This window comes from Cryptococcus neoformans, assembly GCF_000091045.1.
Source record: "Cryptococcus neoformans var. neoformans JEC21 chromosome 2 sequence".
NCBI classification, from domain to species: domain Eukaryota; kingdom Fungi; phylum Basidiomycota; class Tremellomycetes; order Tremellales; family Cryptococcaceae; genus Cryptococcus; species Cryptococcus deneoformans.
In genome coordinates this window covers 402501-424419 of record NC_006684.1, presented here as the reverse complement: position 1 = coordinate 424419, position 21919 = coordinate 402501, and the positions used below count along the sequence as shown (strand labels likewise).

The window sequence follows — 21919 nt, the reverse complement described above, 5'->3', positions numbered from 1 at the left end:
ATGATCTTGAAGCAAAGCTTGATCGCTTGTTGGAAACCTTGGGCTGTGTAGAAGAAGAGATGGTGCAGGAGCAGGAGCAAGGGGATATGATTGAGGGGAAAAGGAACGAGCTGCAGGACGGATTAGTCGAAGAAGGGAGAAAAGATGCCAGCGTCGGTGACGAGGATTGATACCAACTACTATTGGTAGCAAACTGCTCAAAGTCATACTTCGCAGCCTTGTAAACTATCATGCCATCTGTCGTGAGTATTTACGATGCTCAAATTGTACTAGTGGCTGACGCTATTAGTCACATTTAACAACATTGTTTCACGATCATCACGACGAGTATAATAATGATGACCAAATACATCTGTGTCTAGTGCATAGTATGCACACATCCCGTATATGTTCAAAGACGACATCCATGCTTATATACGTTTTATTGAATACAATCATTCACTTTGCTGCAACAAAGCTTCTACAGCTTGTGCAGTATTATAATCACTGGGTCTTCGTTAGCGCCTAAAAAACGTTAAAATGGCACCAGCAGCTCACTTTCTCTGTAAGGCTCTTACTATCGTCTCCCTACCCAGATTGGGGAACATGGCGCTCAGGGTCCCAATCTCGTCTTCTGTCGGTGCTCTGGCACCCGATCTTCCTGTCATTCCACTGACCCATTCCCCCATAGCAGCTCTCGTGCTCCCTGGTTCTCCTTCTCCTTCACCATCCTCTTCTTCTCTTCCATTCGCAGCATTGGGACGGGGAGTCTGGATACGAGACTCGGCGGCGATGCGGCCGGCGAGCAAGCTGCGTAAACTGGGCCTTGGTGTCCCTCCTGCTCCGCCACCTGCGCCTCCAACTGCAGCCGTTCCCGTTGGTAATCCAGCCAGAAGTCCCCGTCGCTCGTTTATTTGACCAGGAAGCACCCTATCTGACCCCCTAGGTGCTGTTGAAACACCCATAAATGGGCTAAACAAGCGACCAAAGAGATTGTAGATGGATAACGGGATGCGATATGTTTTAAGAGGCTGGCGGACGAAGAATCGGCGGCTACGCGGTGAGAATGAGGGAATAGGGAACATGACGTCCGTGCGATAAATGTAGCCTGATAAAAGACCACATAGAGAGATGAGAATTGAGGAAGGAGGTACGGATAGCATAAGCTAAAAGGGGATTAAAACTTGATGCTCACGAAAGGTAGGGCAGTGCGTACCTGTAGGGCAAAAATCCATTGGAAGCATTTTTGCGATATGTGAATACCAAACAAATTGAACTGATATAACGGGGGTACCATGCGATAGCGCTGCCATAGACTTTCGTCCACCAAAATTGAGATTGTGCCTCACGACATATGCTGAATAGAATGTCAAACTTACATGCTGAATATGATCCCATAAGGTCCTCCTGGGATCGATCTAATACCAAACGGATGCAATAGGACAATAACCGCACATGCCATTATCGTTGAAACGACAGAAGAAATGAGAATGAATGACTGATCGATAACGTTAGAGGAGCTCATGAGATTCAGACTTCGAAAGCAGGGCTTACCGCATATTTTCTCGAGCCGAAAGCCCTGCCCAGGGTTAGTGTTGCTATCAGAGAAATGCAAAAAGTGCTCGCCTTTCGGTATGAACGCCAGCGCCGTATAGCAACACCTCGCCCATTAGCAGCTCGGCAGAATTGGCAAACGCAAATGGATGTGTTAAAATCCGCCAGTACTTTGAGCAGTGTCAGTCTGTCCATGAAAGAATAACCCTAGCATGGTGACACTCACCTGGTGATACTTTGTCATATGCGGTACAAACTGTAGATGCAAGTATGGTTTTATATCTAGCAGTGATGCGGCAAGGGTCGATACCCCTAAGAGCATCATCATCCCTAAAATCGCGAACACGTAGTTGGTCAGCTTCCAAACGCCACTGTGGCTATATGGTATTGAACTTGCGTACCCTTTGTTACATTGGCATGGTGTAATCCTAGACGAGATTGTCAGCTCTCAGGAAGTTCGAAAGTCCAAGTCTATCAATCTTACCCGCCATGTTGTTCTCCTCGGTACCGATATAGGTAGACCTCCTAAATGAAGTTTTGGGGTGGAACACTTGAACGTACGCTGTATTTACCGAACTGCTGATATGAATTTCTGATGAGATACCGACTTGAGGTAGACAGTGAGCAGATATGTATAATCATACGGGCTATAACTGATTGAATGATATTGGTTTCCCTCTTTACCGAATTGAACGCATGACGGACGGACCAGCGAGGATCCGGTTTGCGCAAGATGCCGATGCTATCAGTGAGTATTTTACGTAATGTTAGTGAGAACTCATTTCCTCTGCATCAGTGCACACTCAGCTGTACGTATTGTACAGACTACGTACATTTTCGCTTTTTGTTCGGCATCTATTTAGACACTGTCTTCAGACCACCAAATTTGCTGCTCGCAATCCACATTATGGATGACATCTAACAGCTAGCGCAGCTCGTCGGCCTGACGGATCCTAAGACTTGCTGCTGAACTTGGTTCGGCTATTCAGCTGTTCCTTCAATCACGCAACTTAACCGGCACCTCCTGCTGTTGCCAACGCCCCATACCTTGCTTCACAATCCAACAACAGCCCATACGACAAACTTTCGCCTGTTCACTGTATTATCGTCGAATTCTTGCACAAACAAACTCCACCACTTACCTCTATCTCTCCCGCTATCACTACGATCGACAACTTTTCCGGCTGTATCGACACATTACGATTAACAATGCTCTAATGGCATCTTGTCAGCATAACCACTAGCGTATGCTTCATGCCCTTTCTTTTACCAAGTCTTTTCCATTGGCAGACGTTCTTCTCTAGGAAGTCTGTGTCGCCTCGCTAATTTTGGCGATCACGATAAGGCGTTTAGCAAGGTCAAGCGGATAGTGTTTTCCGCTCAAACGTTTCATGCTTATCGTATCCCAAATGGCCTGGGTACCACGGGTAGCTTGACTGAAGCACTTAGCGCTAACTTTCAAGAGTACATGTTCCGCATCAACCGAGCTCCCAAAAAGAAGTTTCTATTTCCTCACCGAGCGTCAACACTTTAGGTGACGAACCCAGTCATCTTTGTCTTCTCACTAATTTAACGATACTGTGCGACTTGGCCGACCCCTCTCAAATCCTGCCGAGATTACCTCGCCAACTGAGATCTTTACAGGCTTTGCAGAGTAGTCGTCGACATACCCGCTGAACAGCTGGATGGAACCACCAGGGCTGGATTATTGCTGGCTATTTCAAGCACATAACCTGGAAGCACATCCGAGATCATGAGTCAGACAGAAGAGTTGGCGATATAGAATACCATGTTCCAGATTCCAATATTTCCAAACCATCGTTCCCACGCTGAGTCGTCTATTACCAGCTCCTCTCGCCACATCTCACGAAGAACTAGAAGCGTTCATCAAGGATTCGTTGTGCCTTCGTGGAACTCGATGGCCACTAATTTGCTTACAAAAAGCGAGGGATGTAAAAAGCAAATGTGGGAAAGAATCTGGATGCCGAAGCATGTTTGATGTTATATTTTTAGGATAATGTTGTTTTGGCATGTACATCGTATTGGGTAGAGCTTGTTTGCTAACGTGTAGAAAGTGCGCATATCCTTTTCTTACTGTCTCCTCTGTGCAAACCTTGATCATATAACTAGCTAGTTATCCCCCCTTCTGGATTTGTTTCGCTCCACTTAGCCAATGCTCATCGGGATATGAAAGCAGCCTGCCCAGATCTCTACTTTATCCAACATGGACGAGTATGCTTTGATGTGATAATCCGTAAGATAAAGGGAAGCATAATAATAGTAAATCTGAAATGGATATATGAAATTCTTAATATAGAAAATTCTTAATCTGATAACAAAAAAAGCATACTGATCCCACGAAATGTTGTCTGATTGATTTGTATTCGGCTTTGTCCGTTTGTAATGAAATCAACAACAATAGTAATAATAAATGTGTCGGCCGTCGGCCCCGTTTAGTTCCGTGAGTCGTCACCGATAACGGAGGTGGGAACGAAGTCGATCCGTGCTTGTATGATGGACTTTCGACTCGCTCTTGCTTATTAATACTATTCGTCTCCACTACAGCGCATAGCTGCCTCTCAGCGCCCATTCTTCACCATGGCAGATATCAAGCACATTGCTGACTTGGTGGGCATCAAAGACCAAGAGACTCTCCACGAATTCGCAGACACCATCCAAGCCTTTCTCCGCTCACACAACCTACCAGCACTTCCTGACGTTTCATCCTCCAAGACCCTGTCTCTCGAACGTCTCTCTCCAGTCCACTATCTCATCCTCGAACATCTATCGTACCTGGCCCCTGCCAAGTACCTTGTTCTCTCTCGATATCATTACAAACGTTTAATTCCCAGCATCTACCGCCACGTCACCATTAACACCAACATCCTTGATGCCTGCGAGGAGAACTACGGTCGTATGTTCCAACTTCTTGGACATATTGAGACCCTCAAGTTTTCAGACTTGACGGCCCTGAAGAATATTTGCTCCCTCAAAGATGACTGGCTGTATAGCAGGCTGTTTCATAACACGAAACGAATAGAAATTGACACCCAGATGCTTCGCGTGTACAACAATGATTACAACCTCGGTCCTTCTGGTAGTCTTTCTGTTACGCTGGGCGACAAGTTTGAGGAACTTGTCTTTCGATTCACTCAAGTACCAAAGAAGACATTTCGCCTCCCACGCCAAGCGTTCGACAATATCCTTGGTCGACAGCCAGACATTGTCACTCTTATCTTTGCTATCCCTTACAAGCATTGTAACTCCTGGTCAACACTTTTAGAGTATGTACCAGATTACCTGGAAGGCTGTGAGCCTGGTAAATCCTGTAAAGTGGTATTCGATATACCCAAAGGAAAACGAAAAGATCTTCGAGGCAACGTGACAATGACCGTCGCTAGACACATCATGAGGCACCTCCGTTCACAGGGCGCAAGGCAGGTGGGATGGAAAATAGAATATCATGTTACGGCTGCGGAGGAGTTTGGTGCTGTGATCTGGCAAGTCTTGACCGAGATGATGCCAAATGATGCAGCGCTTGGAGATTTCTTGGGAGAACGTTGTGAATTTGTCGAGTTGGACCGCGAAAAGTTCCAGTTCAAGAGAGGGGTCCTCTAAAAAGCGCACCGAGATCATGTAGTGAGTCATTTTGAACGTGGACAATCATGGTGCAGCCTATTAACTGCTTTTAAGCTTGGCGCTTTTTCATTCAACCACATCTTTTCAGCTATAATACCTTCAAGTCGCTTGTTGTGACTCTCTCAATTCATTTGAACCCGTCAATAAAACATGGCAGGCGATGTTCTCTAGCCTATATCAGACGAAGAGAAGTTGAATTCGAGATATGGCAAGCTGAAAGTTACAATGACGTGAAAATAGGAAGCCCTGAAGGAAGTGGGGGGGAGATGAAGGGATAAAGGGGTCCTCAATGCTGGTGGATTAAACTCTATGGAGAGGGAAAACACATATGGCAGGTTATAGGAAGTTTTCAGCATGTCACATATGACAGGATCATTGACAGTCTGTCGGATAACGTACGTTTAGGCATTTTGGGACAAGTGAGTCATGAACATTATAGCTAGCTGCAAGCTGGAGCTGATACGGCCGTTAACTGCACAAGAAACATGATACAACCCATTTCCCATACTCTTTTTCGTGTGTACAATCCTTTTTTTTTTTCGTTTCCTCTCGTCTTTTTCGTTTTTTTTTTTAACCATTATCTCATAAATATCATCGACAACGGAAGTTAGAATGAATTGATCTCTTCGATGACATCTTTACCATCCACCTGGAGGTCCCTGATAAGAAGGGCGTTGTGCCCATTGATTTTGAGACTGACCTCCATAGGGAGGCTGTTGCCCATAAGGAGGTTGAGGAGATCCTCCATGAGACTGGTGAGGGCCACCATGAGGCGGTCCACCATGAGGCCCACCATATGGTGTACCATATTCGCCTTGAGGTGGCGCTCCATAGCCACCATGGTGAGGTGGTTGATGGTGACCAGGCCTGTCATGGCGATACTGCTGCCCTGGATAACCAGAGCCGTCGCCTTGATTGCCATAAGACGGCTGAGAGTTGTGATTTTGGGGAGAAGGTGACTGATAAGACTGGGGCATAGTCGGGGCACCGTAAGAGGCTTGGGAATGAGTAGTGTAAGTGGGTTGACCACTGTAGGATTGCTCGTAAGTGTGGGAAGGTTGAGAGTTGTAGGATGGCTGAGAATTGTAATTCGTCGGAGCGTTATACCCTCCAGATGGAGCACTAGGATTACTGGGATCCACATCACGCCAGGCATGAGCACCACCACTTCCAAATCCTTGGTCCCAAGGCTACAGATCAGAATTAGTCCAAGATCTCTCATTTCAATTGAAAGGTATTCGAGAAGGGTATTCGAGCTCACCATCTTTCCAGACATCAAATCCTGCCCAGCGTTGAGTACGCTTGCACCAGGTACATGAACGTTTTGTTGAGCGATCACCTGCTGCAGTCCACCCTCAGGCAGAAGCTGATTGTGGACATGCCCCGTGGTTGCGGAGGTATCACCGATTCGGCGATTCTTACCCTGCTTTACCATGTCGGAAGTGAGTCGGTGCAAGATCTCATTCTTGTTGGAGCCGGTGCTGTTTATCCATTCACGCATCTTATCGAGCATTTGCTTCTGAATTTGGGCTATTTTGACAGAATGATCAGAATCTTCGCGACATAGAAAGGATGATTACAACTTACAATGCCCACTGGCAAAGTCTGGATGGAACAAAGCTTCAAGGGCTGTCTCAGTAACCTGGCTGGGATTGATGTTGTTATCGTCCCAAGCCTTGACGACAAGGTTGACAGTGTGTTCCACGACAATTCGGGCGATTTCACCGGCGGGTTGATTGAGAAGGAGACCAAAGTGATCCTAATGGGACAATGTCAGCATTGATGCCAAAGCATGCATGAGTCCCTTTACCTTGGAAAGGAAAGAGTGAGTGGGGTCGGAAGCATTTCGATCATTCCAGACTTCGTATTGGTCATGTGAGTCGATGACAGCTTGAGAGGACTGACCAAGAGCCTCTGTAGCGGTACCCAAAAGAGGCTTGACAAACGGTTCGAGGGTGGTGATGATGAAGACAGAAACAGAGTTTGAAATCTTTTCAACGAGACCGGAAAGGCCTGGGATTCGATCGATGGTGTTCTGAAGAAACGATTAGACGGCAATTTCAAATCCTAGACTCAATGACTTACTTCAATCTTCTTCATTACTGAGTCCCTGAAGCTCAGAATCTGCCAGATGGTCTGATGGAGCTCTTGAGGGCTCATTGTGCTAGGATCGACACCGCCGGGTTGACCTGCTCGCATGTTTTGAATACCCTCCAAATCACGAGTCATGCTGTCTCCTTCACCGCCCGGAATGCTGAAGAAAAGTTGGCGAAGAGTGTCGGCGGAGCTACTTTGACCCTCGGATACGGAACGAGCATTGGTCATCTGCTTGCTAAGGTCGGAAACAGATGCCTGTTGACTCATCATCAATGAAAAGGAAGACAATGACATTTTGAAAACTAACCTGCGAAAGATGGTCCGTCGCTTCACCCATCAAAGAATGGATGAAATCAGCACCACCGAATGTGCCTGTTACAAGAGGGTACACATCACGCCCATTAGGAGCCCGTACCTTCACATTCTGTCCAATGTGGGGAAAAACGTTGGTGTAACCGAAGGAAATGAGGGCTGTGAATATGTTAGCAAAGCCTACCTTGCTATATGCCGTTGTCACTCACCAAGCTCGCACCAGTTAGAGTGGGCAGTGAAGTCCTCACTAAATATAATTTGGTAAGAGATGTCACAATCTAGGTTCTGACGTGACTTACAGAGTGTGCAATGCACGTCCGAGAAGCTGGAAGGCTTCGTACAGGTCGGACTTGTTATTGTTCGACCTGTACTGTCGACCATAATGAATACACTCTTGTAGCCTCTGCCTCACGAGAGCTTTCGAAGTTGCCCAGCCCCCGTTCTCTGTAATGGTTTAATGCGGACCCGGCGCTCATGAACAAAATTCAACTTACCGTTTGCAATGTAATTCTTCATTCCGGTCCGGGGGTCAATTTCGAGCTCCCTGGGATCCACCGGTCCCCGCAATCGACTGTCATACTGCCTAGCGTCTTCGCCATCGGCATATCCCTTAGGGTTGTCAATATGCTCAGTCGGAAGGTAGCAGCCGAGTCGGTCCTTGGTGACTTCAAACTCGCCAGTAGCATAACCGTGTGCCATAAAACCCAAAACCATGACAATGTTGATGATCGTTTGAAGATTGGTTTTCTTGAGAGAGCCAACGTCTACAGCTTGACTGTAGTCTCGAAGCCAGTTTCCACTGGTAGAGTGTCAGCAAGCAAGAGTAGGAAAGAAGGGTCATTTACAAATAGACACGCTTAACATCCAGTGGCGTAAACTTGGTACCTCTGGAGAGGAAACCGCCACCAGCGGCTTTGAACAAATTTGCAATGATGTCTTCAATATCACCATGCCTAAAAGCCTTTTCTTCAAGGTATGAAAAGGAAGGAATGTTTCCTATTGGTCGTTTGAACATCCTTTAGCATATGGAGAACGAAAGAAACAGTGTGGAGAGTACGCACCAGCTCCGAACGCGTAGACACCGGGAGTGAATGATAGGGTGACGAGTGCCACGAGTAGCAAAAGAAGGGCCGTTTTTGCCATATTGTTGAGCAAGAGAAAGGGAATGAAGGAAGAAAGTGAGGTGAGATACGAAAGGAAGTTATCTCGTTGCTGGCCCGTGTTCACTTGGTCACTCCATATTCCAACAACACCGCCCACCAACACGTCATCATTTATTTGGGGAAACAAAGCTTGGCATTTTGACGGACATCCAACCCTCTCCGTCATCACACGTCAACCGGACGCGTCTAAAAACAACAGCGATTGATGACGCCGGCCAGGGGAGCAATCATCACGATAACGGTGGGCAGCTTCACCGATACAAAACATCCAACTGCACCTGAATAACTATATTGTTGCACTCTGGTTAGCAGTACATCCGATCTATGTCTGACAGAGCCGGCTTCACCCTCTCAATCTTTGCCATCGATGTCTCGCCTCCTATGGGCGAGCTCAAAGCCGATCCTTCTGGGTCAGGCAAGGTGTCCAAGTTGAGCCTCGCCAAAGAGTACGTAGCAAGACAAATACAGTCAAAAGTAAGAAAGACCTAGTGGATATGAATAAGCACTAATTACTTACGTGTAGATACTAAGTGGAAGGAAAACGGAGGTCATCGGTCTTGTCAGCTTCGGAGGTCGTGAGCGGGTTCCCAGTATGCCTTAAGAATGCCGTACTTACATTAGTCGCAGGCACCAACAACCAAGCGTATAATTCTGGTCTTGAGGAAGGTATGGAAAATGAGCTATATAGAGCAGTGTCATCGGACGTGGCTTGTCAAACCGCCAAGGCCAAAGCTTTGGAGGTGTTGATGAATCTTGAAGAAGGAAAACATGCTGGTAATCGTAAGTAGCTTCTGAACTTTTGATGACGGCTTCAAACTGATGGAGCATTCTGGATAGCTGTGTCTGCCCTCATGGTGGGTTTAGATATGATACAATCCTGGAAGGTCACAAAGCAATGGTCGGTTGACTTGACACTGATCACGGACGGTAGACTTGATTCCACTTGATGTGCATACATTCGTCACTGATACAACAGTACAGGAGAAACTGCGTTTGAACAGGATGAGTATGAAGAAGCTATTGACAGGCTAGAGCAACTGCAGGTCATCCTCCGGGTACTGTGAGTGTCTCATTGGTTCCTGCATCTCTATATCATTATGCTGATCGACACCAGTGGCATTGATTTTCAACCCATTTCACAAGCAGTAGATAAAAGTAAATCTCGAAATAAAGTAAGTTTTCGTTTGCCATTATCAATTTGCTGTCTAATTTCTGGGCTCAGCGGCTCTCAGAGAAATTCTGGCGTGTCTTCACCTCTACGCTGCAGGGGCGTCTGGAGCAATCATCCAATCCGCGACTCTACCCTGCCTTGAAAGTTTTTGACGACTCCCTGGAAGCAGCTCGTAGCCCACAGGTTGCCACTGTCAATAGCACCCTTAGTGGCATAGATCTACACATCGGCTCCTTGGATGTTGGCCGGGATGAAGCCATCGTTATCCCCGTTAGATACAGCAAGGCTACCGCCAAAGCTTCAGCACCTACATTCTCAAAAGCGTGGAAGCCAGCCATGGATTTGCAAATGCCCATGCGCTCTACGGCCGATGGTATCTCACTGTCGAATCCATTAATCTCTGGGCTACTCAACCAGTCGCAGTCGCAGGGCAAAAATCCACCCAGTACCGAGGAAATGGCGGGGATGATCTCGGCTGAAGTCAAGCAGCATCACTCATATGTGATCAAAAAGCCGGAGATTAATGCCTCAGGCAATCGAATTAGCACTCAAGCAAGTGGTCTTGAACCTTCTGAACAGGTAGATGAAAATGAAAATGAGGAAGAAGATGACGAAGAATACGTCGATAAAGAGGATGTGGTCAAGGCATGGAAGTTTGGATCTACATGGGTTCCTGTGCCCGAGAAAACCTTCACGACGCTCGACACTAGTAAGGGCATTGAAGTACTTGGGTTTTTCCCTGTGGAAAACGTGCGTAACATATCGATCGCCTGCCAAGGATCCTCACAGCTCACGCTACAAGTTCTCTAGATACGAAGATATCATCTCATCGGTGAAGCACGATATGTCTGGCCTGATCTGCTCTCTCCAAAAGCTCAAATTCAGTTCTCAGCGTTGGTTGAAGCAATGCACGATCGGAAGATGTGTGCAGTGACGAGGTGAGATGCCCATCCTATCCTTGTAAGAATAACGCTGAGCTAAGTATGAATTAGATGGGTCCTGAAGGACAGGGGTGAGCCAACCATGGGTGCCTGCGTACCAGTCATTGAAAACAAAGGACCCGATGAAGAAGGAAAGCCCAGCATATTGCCGTACATGTACTGGCTGAAAGTAGGTTGCTTCAGAAGAATGTCTATATCGGCCCGTTGATACCTGTTTACAGCTGCCTTTTGCCGAAGACGAACGCACCTTCCGTTTCCCATCACTGACCACCATTAAGACCAACACTGGCAAGATTTTAACGGAACATCCCCTCTTGCCTACTAAGGAACAAAGTCTGCTGATGGATGAATTGGTTCTGGGTATGGATCTGGATGAATATGCAAGAGAGGGGAAGAGAAAGACCCAGGAAAATGAGGAACAGGATGTGGACGAACAGATGGACGAACAAGGGTCAGTTTTGCCTTCATGTTGCAAATTACTCAGTTAACAATAAGCAGCCAAGATGTTACTTGGTTTAAACCATGGGAAGCGGTGAACCCTGTCATTCATCGAATCAAAGAGGCTGTTTTCCACGCGTCCCTCACCCCCGATCTTGACAAAGATCCGCTTGGACCGCCCCATCCTGAACTTACCAAGTACTTTGAAACGCCGTCAGAACTTGCTGAAAAGGTGAAAGACGTGACAGAGCGATTGAAAGAGGTTCTAGATATCAAGAAAGTCCCGGAGAAAAGGAAGAGGCGGAAGGCGCAGAAGGAAGAACTAGGTGAAGACGAAGGATTGTAAGTGACCTCATGTATCTTATGATCCATGTGGTTAGCTGACAGATGACATAGTATCAATGAAGATGAACTCTTCGCTGAACCGACCGAGACAAAACCCACTACCAAGACCGAACTTCAGACTCAAACGTCGTCCCAGCCCACAACCGCAGCTCCTATTCAAGACCAAAGCAAGCCAAAGCCGGGCAGACTTATCAGTAATGGTAGTCCGATTGACGATTTCAACCGCGTGATTCAGGTCGGAGATGTTTTTCGCAAGGCCATTCAGGATATGAATGAAGTGGTAAAGGAAAATGTGGAGAGCAGTTTCTCAAGGCAAAACTTTGCTGGAGCAATCGATTGCTTAAAGTTGATGAGGTCTACCGCGCTTGGGTACGAGGAAGTGGAAACGTATAATAAGTGGGTGACGCGAAAATGTGGCGAAAAACGAGCTGAGGGTGTAATAGCTGCATTGATTCTCTTGAGCAAACTGTTAAGGCTAGAGGTTTCAAGCATCCTGATTTCTGGGACTGTAAGTCATGCATGACCCAGACGAAGCTGATTATGTTGTAGATTTTAAGTCAGCCGGTAAATCTGTTAGTAAGATTTCGGAAGAAGAGGCCGAGGCAGCCATGGAGGATTTTGAATAAAGCACAAGAGTGACGTTGTTAAATATGTATGTAAGAGTTATTAATATGTAACAAACAAATGGATATGTCCATGATGCCCATTAATAGCTTCTGCGTGCATTGCAATCAGTTCATTTAATGACTTTTTACTCTCTACTCACCTTCTAGCGGATTGTCGTTATCAAACAACGTACATACTCCTTCAAAATCAACTGATAATCGACGCTGTATTGTTTCTAAGAATCGTCAGCAGTAAAGTACCTTAACTTGCTTTCTTAATTGGATCAAAAAGTGAATTTGTACATTACATCTCTATAGTCCAACAGAAATCGTTATATCACCTATCATGAAACATCCATCCTATCATCCTCCTCAACAGCGAATCCTCTTTCTTTCAATGTCTCGTCGACAGCCGCTTTTACGTCGTAGTCATCCTCCCGCACGTAATCGTCATTTCTAAGACGCAAATCAGCACCAAGAAATTATACGACATGAAATAAGCAAACATACTGTAAACTGGAAGTATAAGAATCGTTCACAGCATTGAGAAGATCACGCAAGTTGGAGAGAGCTCTCCGTAAGCAGTCCACGGCGGATTGGTTCTCTATAAGCTTAGTTAGCGCAGTTTAACAGGATAGAGCAAACTCCTTACTCACCGTACATTTGAATTCGCAGATGAATCTTGGGTTCTGACGGGTGAGGAGCTGTGTAGCCACAAAACTCCACCTCGGGGCTGCAGCGGGTCAATTTTACATCTGATGGTATTTGTAAGGCCACACATACTCCTTCATGATAATCCATCGCAAAGCATTTCCAAGAGTATGATCTTCTTGCCAGAGAGCAAAAGTACAAGCTGAGTAATCGGGTTCATGTCCTGGTAACTAACGATGTCTTAGTCAGTATAATGCCTGGTATCGCCAACAATTGGCCACAAGACGCACTATAGTGATCTTTTCGTGAACGGCATTTGAGGAGACAGATTGAAGGAGAGTACTTGGATTGTCAAGCTTGGAGATGGGTTGGGACATTCTGATGGATTTTTGGGGCTTCGGGCCGTCGTATCGGTATTGCTTTGAATATGGCGGACTTAAGGATCGAAGAATCAAAATCTCGAAGGCACCGAGAGTAATTTCAGAAATTTACTTTGTATCCTACATAAGTCTCGTCCCCGTTCACCGAAGGTTAAGGCGGTTCTTGCCGCCGATGGTACCTGATTACCCTGATTAATTGCCCCTTGTTCGTTCCGGTTTTATCGAGAGCCGAAGTGTGATACATTTGCCTTTTGTCTTTCGGACGGAATCAATGTCGCTGTTTTTGTTCATTTGCTCGTTCAGACAACAGATACTTTTTGTCTTCAAAGCCTCTAGTCGCGTCGCCCATTACTCTCAGATATCAAGCCATTTCGATGTACTGATACAATCGTTGATTGCTGACAGATTGCGCAGCTGAGTTTATTGTTTCTCATGCGACTGTCCTACTTCCTCACCGGCCATGTCGACTGAAAAGACAATGATTCCTTGGACCCGTGATACTCCCACACGCAATCATCTTTTTCCTTTTTTTTTTCAACAAACTCTCCTAAATTAACAACCCATCTAATAAAAGAACAACGAGGATCCAACCCAAACGCGTCATTCGAAACAAATCAAGCTGTCTGTTCTTCGGGGTAATAATCGGCAATGAACCATTGGGACCGTTGGCACCACAGGTAGAGTTAATACATGCGGTCTGTGCAGTGCATGAAAGTTTTATTGTTTATCCTAGCTAACAATAAGGATTACCGAAGAGAAAAAAGAGAGACGTGCTGATGGAGCTGAAGCAGTGATACGCCTTCATACTTCGGATTGTTCGTGTGAGTTGGACTGCTGTGTATAAGTACCAATGAAGGGATCGAAAGAAGGAAAGATACTCGTCTTTGCGTATTTGATAAACATTCTTCTTAGTAGCTTGACACTATCCTTCCGTCTCTGTTTGAACTGTCGTTTTATCTGCCTACCATCATGTCTCCTCTTACCCCCGAATCAATCAAGTCTCGCTTCACCACCCCTCCTTATGACCGCGATCCATCTCCTGCTCCAACTTCAGCAAGTAACACCCAACCTACCAATGACCCTATTGATAGCTGCTATCCTCATCCGGTTCGTTCCCGTGCTAGATCTGCCAGTCTTTTCCTCGATTCTCGCCAGCTGCCCAATCCCCGGTCGACAGCTGGGTTTAATTTGAAAAAGCAAGGACATTCGCTCTCATCGACATCTATCTTTCATTTGGACAAAGATATAAGTGCTAAGACATCATCTCCGGTATCATTCAGGCAACATAAAGAATCGTTTACGAGGGCCGAGTCCAGAGAAAGTGCAACAACGGAAGTCTGTCGAGTAAGTGGATGGACAATACAGATTGAATATTGTGAATAAAATTATTTTAGATTCCCATTCAGTCCGTAAACCCTCAGTATCAAATCTATCGATCACCTACTCCGGATCAAAATCCCCACAACAATCGTTTAGATCGACCATCACAGTGAGTCATTTCAATTTTGTAGGGTCCCCCAAGAACAAACCTTCGTTGACTTCTCTTAAGATATGTTTTCGGTCCTCGTCTCAAGCTTTACCCTTTTGTGCTTCCACCGAACCTCTGGGACGGTCCTATTCCGGAAGAGGTGGTCGACAGTGACCAGAAAATTCAACAAGCCTCTAGACCCATGGTATCCCTCAGTTTATCCGCGCTCAACCTCTCCGACAAAACCCATTCAACTTCCTTCCCCTCTCAATTGCTCGGCGGCCCTTGCACCTCTGTCACACCGCGCATTATCCAAAACCCTCATTTTTCCGATCCCCGAGTAGGCAAGCATCTGATTCCACCAGCCCTACTCAATCGTCCTTCGAACGAAAGTCTTCATCTCTCTAACCTCGTCCCCTATCCTGATGAACCGTCGGAGATGGGCCAGCTTGTGTGGCTTGACGCCGAGACTGCGTATCATCTAAGAAAAGGAGGCTGCATCACCGTAAGAAATTACCAGGGCAAGATGAGGAGTTGCTATAGTGTCGAGGCAGAGGATGCTGCGATGAGAAGAGATGCGGCCATTCTTCAGATGAGTAGTATTCCCACACCCTCAATGATGGCTAGAATCAAAGGGAGAGCGCACGCAAGGACAGCATTGGCAAAAAATGTTTCTAATCAGGATGCAGGGCGAAGAGTTCAGGTGGCTCGGGCATTGAAATCTCGAGGTCAACGTACACAACGAGGGCCAACAGGTCCCAGAACGCGTTCAAGTACCGTTAAAGAGAGAGCGTAAGGCTTTAAAAGCTTCCGGCTAAAAAAAGATGCTTAATGCTTTATGACCATACATATATACCCAAGTCTATACTCATAACGCAGATTCGATGCAGATACGCCATGTAACGCACTATCCTTTTCATGCTGATACCAGATCAGCGCTTGACAGGGCCGCGTCGTTTGAGCTTGGGGAATCTGACAGGGGCAACGAGGACAGCACGACGAGCTGCGTTAGCCTGAGCGAGAGTGATACCCTGTGCTTCACGCTCAGCAGGAGAGGCAAGCTTAACGTTGCAACCGAGCTGTTTGTAGAGAGTGGCGACCCTGATTCGGGTCAGTATTGATCCGGGTAAGCTCTTGCAAGAGAAAACCTACTTGGCAGGCTCCATCTTTAATTCCTTTGCGACCTTCGCAACCTCAACCGAATAACCTTCAAGGATCAGATATAACAAACAGATCCACACGAGAAGCTTGGTCTTGGTCTTTTCTGTCACATTGTGCTTGAGACCGTTAGGCTCCGCAAAACGACTCAGCATGCCGTCAATGATTTGGCGAGGGACTTGGGGGAAAGCGGGGGCGAGTTTGTGGACGGGAGTTTTGGAGAGACGAGGGCTAAAATCAAGGAGCGTTAAAAGGCAGGAAAGGTAGTATAGATATTTCCTACAATGGCGTCAGCATTGAGGTCAAAGAGCCTAATCCGGTTATAAAATGGCCTACATTTGAGTTTTTCGAGCGGTCTTATCCTTGATATTGGCCACTGCTCTACTCTTGTATTGGAGCCATGAGCTTCGCTTGTAAGGAAGAGCACTCGCCCTCTCTTTATCGTCCTCGATCGCCAACAAACGTGAAGCATCGATCGCGGCCCATTCTTGTGTAGTAATTATGGACTCGCGAGTGTAGACTTCGGTGGGATCCGCGGTGTCAGTGTTAGGGTTCGGGATAAACTCGCTAGGAGCGACTGAGTCGTTCTCCTCTTCGAGCTCTCCAATGCTTTCCATCAAGTGACCCTTAACATCCTTCATAGCACCTGCATCAACTCTGTTCTTCTCTTCGCTCTTGATTTGAGCCTTAGCTTTTCGCGTGCCGAAGGTTTCACCAAGATCGTTACGTTGGGTACGCCATTGAGCCTTAGCAGCTTGATCGGGTGGGACAGTCAGCGGAACGGTACGAAGTCGTTTAGCACGGTGGGCGACGAGATAGAGTGGAGCAGATGGGTGTACGTGGACTGTTCGGGTTGATGGGTCATAGACAGCCGGAAGATACCTGCAACAGTATACTGGTTAGCATTTACTGGATGAAATAGGATTCTGACATACTGGCAGTCTACGCCTTCGGGATTGTTGGATCGGTCCCTATTTGTACTGAAGAACTCAACGTCTTCTGTTTCACCGGCAATAAGGGTGTGTTGTTTTGTCAAATCGGCAGTGGTAGCGGCGTCTCGGGTATACATTGTGAAAGGGATTTTCTTGGAAGGCTTTACTGAGGGAAAGTTGACTGGGCAAGTTCAGTCAGAAGATACTCGTTGACTATTCCGCTGGGCGACTTACCAAAAGCGGGGCCTGACCCTCTAGACGAGTCGCCAACAGACACGTGGACGAGGGAGTCTGCTGCAGCAGACTTGCGTTTTTGTGGCTTTTTCTGGGAGGATGCCATGATTTGGGCAAGGGCTATGACCAGGAGAAGTGATTTCTGTGGACAACAATAATAGTTTCATTCGAGCATAGACAACTTTTGAGTTTTGAGAGATATTTGATCACGTGATGCCAATATTCAGGCACGTGGCAAATGGTCCACTCAACCGCTCAACGATATGTCAACAACAAACCATTTCCGTATCTAGTATTTACTACTTGCTCGACTTCTTGGGATTTTTGGTACGGAGACACCTGGGCCTACATATCTATCCAAAGAGAAATGGGTGTTTCTGGTCTTTGGGACGTGAGTCAATTTACTCCATTTTACTCGTTCTTAAGGCATTAGGTACTGATATAAATTAGCTTCTGAGACCAAGTGCGGCGAGCGTTACGCTACATACGCTCTCCAAAGAAGCCTTTTTGGAAAATAAGAACGGCCTGAGAGCACTCACAGTTGGTATAGATGCTTCGTAAGTGGCTCTTGTGGTAAATGGAAGTCCTAGCTTATTGTACCTTGTGACAGAATTTGGATCTTTCATGCGGCTGTACCTCAACATGGTGAAAACCCTTTCCTAAGGACCATATTTTTCAAGATCACAGCATTACTCCAACATCCTGTACTGCCAGTATTTGTTTTTGGTTGGTGAATTTGGTCCTGACAGGATACGATAACTAATTACCAATTAGATGGTCCCAACAAGCCTGCGATGAAAAGAAATCAGAAGGTCGGGGGAAAATTCGGAACCCATGATTACCGAAGCAAACAGTTTAAGGCCTTACTTGACACCTGTGGTCTTGAATGGTGGAACGTGAGTAACGGCGATTTGGAATTAATCGTCCAGCTGAAGGTATGACAGGCGCCGGGAGAGGCGGAAGCAGAGTTGGCTGTAATGAATCGGCAAGGAAAGATAGATGCCATTTTGTCCGATGACGGAGATGCTCTTCTATTTGGAGCGAAATGTCTCATCAGGAAGTAAGCTTTTGGATGGGTTCTATACCTTGCATTCGTGCTGACAGCTAGCCAGTTCTTCCCCGACTCTCTCAGGATCGCTGGCTTCTTCAACGAAGAATAATCCATCTGCCGGCTCTAAACGTGATTACGACGTATATACACTATCCCGGATCTGTGGAGAATGGGCAAAAGAGCAGGACACCGAACTGACATCTGAAGAAAGCTGCACAATGGCAATGGTATGGATTGCCCTTTTAAGTGGCGGAGACTACACGCCCGAAGGACTCTACAGTATCGGTGAGTGTCTCGAACTCAATGCGATAATATGTTTACTGACCTAATTCAAATACAGGACATAAAATATCCTACGGTCTTGCCAAAGCTGGGCTTTCTGACTACTTGAAAGAATACTGCCGTGACAAGCAAGCTTTCCTGAAGTCTTTGCCCGGGCTTCACGCTCGTATGGTGGAAGAACTCCGGACAAATTCTTCTAAACAGCAGGACAAGCGTTACCCTGATCGCTCTAACAAGCTCTCAGCAATGTCCCCTTCGCAGCTGTTTCCAACGTCCACTTTGGACGCTTATCTCAGCCCATGCACTAGCCCTTTGGACGACCCTTCTCAAGGATGGCCTGGTTTCGGACAGGGAAGCTGTTCCATGGCCAGAGGAAAGGCAAGGAGTGAAGGGAGAGGCGATATGGAGGGCATGGCAGCAGCATGTGAGAAATATTTTGAATGGGGAACCAAGGATCTTGTGTGCAAGAAATTTGCAGGAGAGTCTGTGGGTATCTTTGGAGCAGAAATTATGAACGCCGCTCGAGAGGCGGTACGCGCTAGGGATAGCTTGGGTCTAGGCGTTGGCATAGGTCCAGAGAAGACGCCTTCGAGAATTACTTCCTTCTTTCAACAGTCTGTCCCATCTCCTATATCGTCCAAATCGACCGGAGCTTCTCAGTTTCCTAACCCGGCAACTCAGCTGCGCGATACCGTTCCACCTCATATCGTCCAAATCCACTCAGAGAGGACAAGTAAAGATGGAACGGAGAAAGACTACCGCATCTCATTTCACCAGGATGTGTATGTTGAACGTTGCCGCAATGCCATGCTTGGCATACGAGTCGACCCTAGCGAACTTCCTCAAGAAGAAAAGAACAGACTAGGACTCGCCGACCATGCTGATAAAGACAACGATGATAAAGTGTCCGCAACTCAAACGGCCTCCAAGTCTGAAATCAGAGTCTGGCTTCCTCAATACCTCGTACGAGAGGCATGGCCGGAACTAGTCAAAGCTTACGATGATAAGCTGGCTGCCAAAACGGCCAGTAAGTTGAAAACGCCTAAAAAGGATGTCCAGCCTTTGAAAACAAATGCCGCTGGTAAGGCAAAGAGGGGAAGGGGGAAGAAGGCGCTTGAAGCAGACGGGGAGGATGTAAATGCGTTCACCTCCTTCTTCAGTCAACGCCCCAAAGAATCAACACTAGATGCTTTTGAGGAGGAAGAAGAGCAAATTGAGCCAACGCCACCGCAAAGTAAGGCTACGCAAGAGGTCATCGATCTCAGCCTGTCGCCTTCCCCTTCACCACCTGCATCTCCCACGCAAAAGTCCTCAAATAATGCCGAGAAAAAGAAGCTAGCACGACCAGCTCTTAACACATCTACCTCCAGTACACCGTCCGGTGGAGAGAAAGGTGAAGGCTCCAGTCGAACTGCCCGGCGTGCTCGTAAAAAAATCCACAAATCCACTTCACCTTTAAAAACGATCACCGACCTCTCCAAGTCTTCCCCTTCTCCTGAGCAGTCCACGGCAACTCCCACTATCACCCCACGGTTCTCCAGTCGAACGTTCAGAAAGACTATATCCTCGCCATCTGCCTTCCCACCACGCCGGGTGCAGGCTCAGGAAGTTATCGATCTCTGCTCATCGAGTGAAGAGGATACAGCTCCAGCGAAGCCCATTCATCGTAGACAAGCCGCCAGGTCGCCTAAAATCTCATCCCCGCCATCTGGTATTCTTTCTAGTTCCACTAAGATCAATACCCAATCATCTCGTTCATCTCGCTCTACCTCTGTCTCATTTCCTGCCTGTCCTTTGAACAAACCAAGCTCACGCTCGCCACGGGAAAGTTCGATACTCAGCCACCCTCTCCTTTCTGGGTCTAGCCAATCATCCTCCCTATCGCCTCCCCCGCCTACACCTCCTAATACACAAAGAGCAACATCCCCAAAGAAAACAAAAGTATCATCCCCGGCTAGGCGACGGCCAAAGTACAAAATTATCAGCTCGACAAAAGACGGCGAAGTCATTGATTGTACGATGCGACGATAAGTTTTTGTGTAGTAATGTAATGTCCCACGTTGATCTGATTAATTTGTTGATGATATGATGAAATGTAACGATCTTGCCCATATAATGATGAAGTACCACTTTCAGCTCATGCATTGTCCGCGCAATATCTAATCGCCAGCGTTCAACTTGAGGCCGCACTTGACGAATGTGGTGAGGAAGCAAACTACACATATCAGTCACAAGAGTCTATCCCTTTACCGCGAATACAGAACTCACAGTTGCTGGTCCAATAGACAATCGTCCTCCAATACGATTTCTTTTGATCTGCAAAATTAATGTACATCCAGACTACAGTAACAAGGTCAGCATCATATAGCTGGCGGTGATTGAAGAATAAATATATATACTGTAGATACATCGAAGCAGAAAGTATGACACGGACATGATGTTCATGTACTTGGTCGAAAGCCCTACCTGGTTACCAGCGATCTGTAAAAGAGAGTGATTAAGAGTTGTCTGTCTTGAAACCGTTTCAAAGGGCGCACTCACGACGGCTCCGATAAAGATCGCCTCATTCTCAAAGCAGTTCTCGTGGGCTGCTTGCCTCCTTCTGAGCTTTTCCAAAGTCTTGGGTTTCACCTTGCCAGACTTTTCCATATCATCAAGCACTTGACGAGGGTTAACATTGTTGCGGAAACCCAATCGTCGGGTAGCAAATCGGATGGAAGCCCCAAGAGTTTGGAGATGGACGAGGGGAAGGGTGTAATAAGAGATATTGATCATAATAGTGTGAGGGCTTGGAAGTACGACGTGTATAATTATATTTGAGGTCCTTAAAAATAGCTGTTTGTGGGAGAGATGTGTCTGAGCCCGGAAGTCGACGCAAGTGCTCGCAAGTCGACGCCCGCGCGCAAATAAAGATCGTCACTCATGCGAGTGGTGACAAACCTTTCAAATCGGCCAAGTCCGCTCGTCCTTTTTTATTAATTACTTTTAATTATTATTTTTCGGCGACCGTGACAACCGGGAAGAGATGCGTCGTCGATGCTGGAATAATGCTAAATGCCTACGTCATCATGCATCGTTCGAGACGCCTTCAGCTGCTGCCGATATTTCGGCTCGTTGATAACGAATTTACCCACACAACACAATCAGTAGAAACACTCACTCTTATTTTCTGCTAAATCCCACAGCGACAGCTTATCCAAGTACGAAATGAGTGCCGGCACTCAATCACAAGGGCCACGACCCGTTCGCACTACCGCTTCTGCCCCCCAAACCCCATATTTAGGGCGACTCTTCTTTCATGTCGGCACAGCAGCTGTCATGGCCAGCGGATTTCACGCTATGCGGAGCGCGACGACTTTTGGCGACTTTATTGAGCCTCAGGTAAGACGGATGGTATTGGGTTTGTAAGGTTGGTGCCTTTGCTGACTTTTGATAAAAAGTATGGAGGTGGGTTGTCCAGTGCAAAAATAGGGGATGGAGGAACGTGTGGGACTGGATGAGTGCTGATATTTCAAGACG

At 46.8% G+C, this 21919-nt stretch overlaps 10 protein-coding genes across 10 annotated transcripts in view; 5 read left to right on the top strand and 5 right to left on the bottom strand.

Annotated features, from left to right (window-relative positions):
• Positions 1 to 434: 434 nt before the first annotated feature.
• On the bottom strand, positions 435 to 2222 carry CNB01410 (expressed protein; the record flags this gene model as incomplete). Its single annotated transcript, XM_568813.1, has 9 exons — positions 2018 to 2222; positions 1935 to 1961; positions 1760 to 1863; positions 1606 to 1703; positions 1534 to 1558; positions 1359 to 1477; positions 1196 to 1295; positions 538 to 1145; positions 435 to 486 (listed from the first exon to the last, which is right to left on the bottom strand). The coding sequence occupies exons 1-9, from the start codon at positions 2022 to 2024 to the stop codon at positions 435 to 437; spliced, it is 1140 nt and encodes a 379-aa protein (XP_568813.1). The 5' UTR covers positions 2025 to 2222.
• A 1832-nt stretch (positions 2223 to 4054) lies between these two features.
• On the top strand, positions 4055 to 5804 carry CNB01400 (expressed protein). The gene is made up of 3 exons (XM_024656474.1): positions 4055 to 5172; positions 5227 to 5591; positions 5654 to 5804. The coding sequence occupies exon 1, from the start codon at positions 4132 to 4134 to the stop codon at positions 5149 to 5151; it is 1020 nt and encodes a 339-aa protein (XP_024512127.1). The 5' UTR covers positions 4055 to 4131; the 3' UTR covers positions 5152 to 5172; positions 5227 to 5591; positions 5654 to 5804.
• On the bottom strand, positions 4797 to 8769 carry CNB01390 (heterokaryon incompatibility protein HET-C, putative). Its single transcript, XM_568811.2, has 13 exons — positions 8643 to 8769; positions 8427 to 8577; positions 8076 to 8380; positions 7881 to 8025; positions 7791 to 7828; positions 7577 to 7740; positions 7258 to 7524; positions 6983 to 7207; positions 6760 to 6931; positions 6434 to 6702; positions 5681 to 6362; positions 5572 to 5628; positions 4797 to 5479 (listed from the first exon to the last, which is right to left on the bottom strand). Exons 1-11 carry the CDS (start codon positions 8722 to 8724, stop codon positions 5811 to 5813), a joined length of 2370 nt encoding a protein of 789 aa, XP_568811.1. The 5' UTR covers positions 8725 to 8769; the 3' UTR covers positions 4797 to 5479; positions 5572 to 5628; positions 5681 to 5810.
• Positions 8770 to 8961: 192 nt separating this feature from the next.
• Positions 8962 to 12321, top strand: CNB01380 (damaged DNA binding protein, putative). Its single transcript, XM_024656473.1, has 14 exons — positions 8962 to 9218; positions 9268 to 9319; positions 9372 to 9524; positions 9582 to 9671; positions 9726 to 9804; positions 9859 to 9916; positions 9967 to 10665; positions 10726 to 10853; positions 10908 to 11025; positions 11078 to 11307; positions 11355 to 11636; positions 11691 to 12035; positions 12083 to 12147; positions 12189 to 12321. The coding sequence occupies exons 1-14, from the start codon at positions 9069 to 9071 to the stop codon at positions 12263 to 12265; spliced, it is 2526 nt and encodes an 841-aa protein (XP_024512126.1). The 5' UTR covers positions 8962 to 9068; the 3' UTR covers positions 12266 to 12321.
• CNB01370 (DNA-directed RNA polymerase, putative) lies at positions 12268 to 13343 on the bottom strand. The gene is made up of 7 exons (XM_024656472.1): positions 13186 to 13343; positions 13028 to 13125; positions 12901 to 12977; positions 12755 to 12848; positions 12548 to 12700; positions 12406 to 12480; positions 12268 to 12355 (listed from the first exon to the last, which is right to left on the bottom strand). Exons 1-5 carry the CDS (start codon positions 13270 to 13272, stop codon positions 12589 to 12591), a joined length of 468 nt encoding a protein of 155 aa, XP_024512125.1. The 5' UTR covers positions 13273 to 13343; the 3' UTR covers positions 12268 to 12355; positions 12406 to 12480; positions 12548 to 12588.
• Positions 13344 to 13553: 210 nt separating this feature from the next.
• On the top strand, positions 13554 to 15617 carry CNB01365 (hypothetical protein). Its single transcript, XM_024658931.1, has 3 exons — positions 13554 to 14619; positions 14670 to 14764; positions 14825 to 15617. Exons 1-3 carry the CDS (start codon positions 14245 to 14247, stop codon positions 15537 to 15539), a joined length of 1185 nt encoding a protein of 394 aa, XP_024514203.1. The 5' UTR covers positions 13554 to 14244; the 3' UTR covers positions 15540 to 15617.
• CNB01360 (expressed protein) lies at positions 14958 to 17210 on the bottom strand. Its single transcript, XM_568808.2, has 5 exons — positions 17068 to 17210; positions 16837 to 17014; positions 16238 to 16783; positions 15896 to 16180; positions 14958 to 15844 (listed from the first exon to the last, which is right to left on the bottom strand). Exons 1-5 carry the CDS (start codon positions 17171 to 17173, stop codon positions 15676 to 15678), a joined length of 1284 nt encoding a protein of 427 aa, XP_568808.1. The 5' UTR covers positions 17174 to 17210; the 3' UTR covers positions 14958 to 15675.
• Positions 17211 to 17364: 154 nt separating this feature from the next.
• CNB01350 (hypothetical protein) lies at positions 17365 to 20530 on the top strand. Its single transcript, XM_024656471.1, has 7 exons — positions 17365 to 17458; positions 17518 to 17624; positions 17678 to 17793; positions 17842 to 17963; positions 18012 to 18127; positions 18180 to 18403; positions 18459 to 20530. Exons 1-7 carry the CDS (start codon positions 17435 to 17437, stop codon positions 20429 to 20431), a joined length of 2682 nt encoding a protein of 893 aa, XP_024512124.1. The 5' UTR covers positions 17365 to 17434; the 3' UTR covers positions 20432 to 20530.
• CNB01340 (expressed protein) lies at positions 19816 to 21278 on the bottom strand. Its single transcript, XM_568806.2, has 4 exons — positions 20942 to 21278; positions 20800 to 20881; positions 20669 to 20740; positions 19816 to 20615 (listed from the first exon to the last, which is right to left on the bottom strand). The coding sequence occupies exons 1-4, from the start codon at positions 21173 to 21175 to the stop codon at positions 20560 to 20562; spliced, it is 444 nt and encodes a 147-aa protein (XP_568806.1). The 5' UTR covers positions 21176 to 21278; the 3' UTR covers positions 19816 to 20559.
• Positions 21279 to 21482: 204 nt separating this feature from the next.
• Positions 21483 to 21919, top strand: part of CNB01330 (expressed protein) — a 1368-nt gene continuing 931 nt past the window's right edge. The window contains exons 1-2 of the mRNA XM_568805.2: positions 21483 to 21781; positions 21841 to 21847. Coding sequence (XP_568805.1) covers positions 21608 to 21781; positions 21841 to 21847 — 181 coding nt within the window. The 5' untranslated portion in view covers positions 21483 to 21607. The remainder of the gene's footprint in view (positions 21782 to 21840; positions 21848 to 21919) is intronic.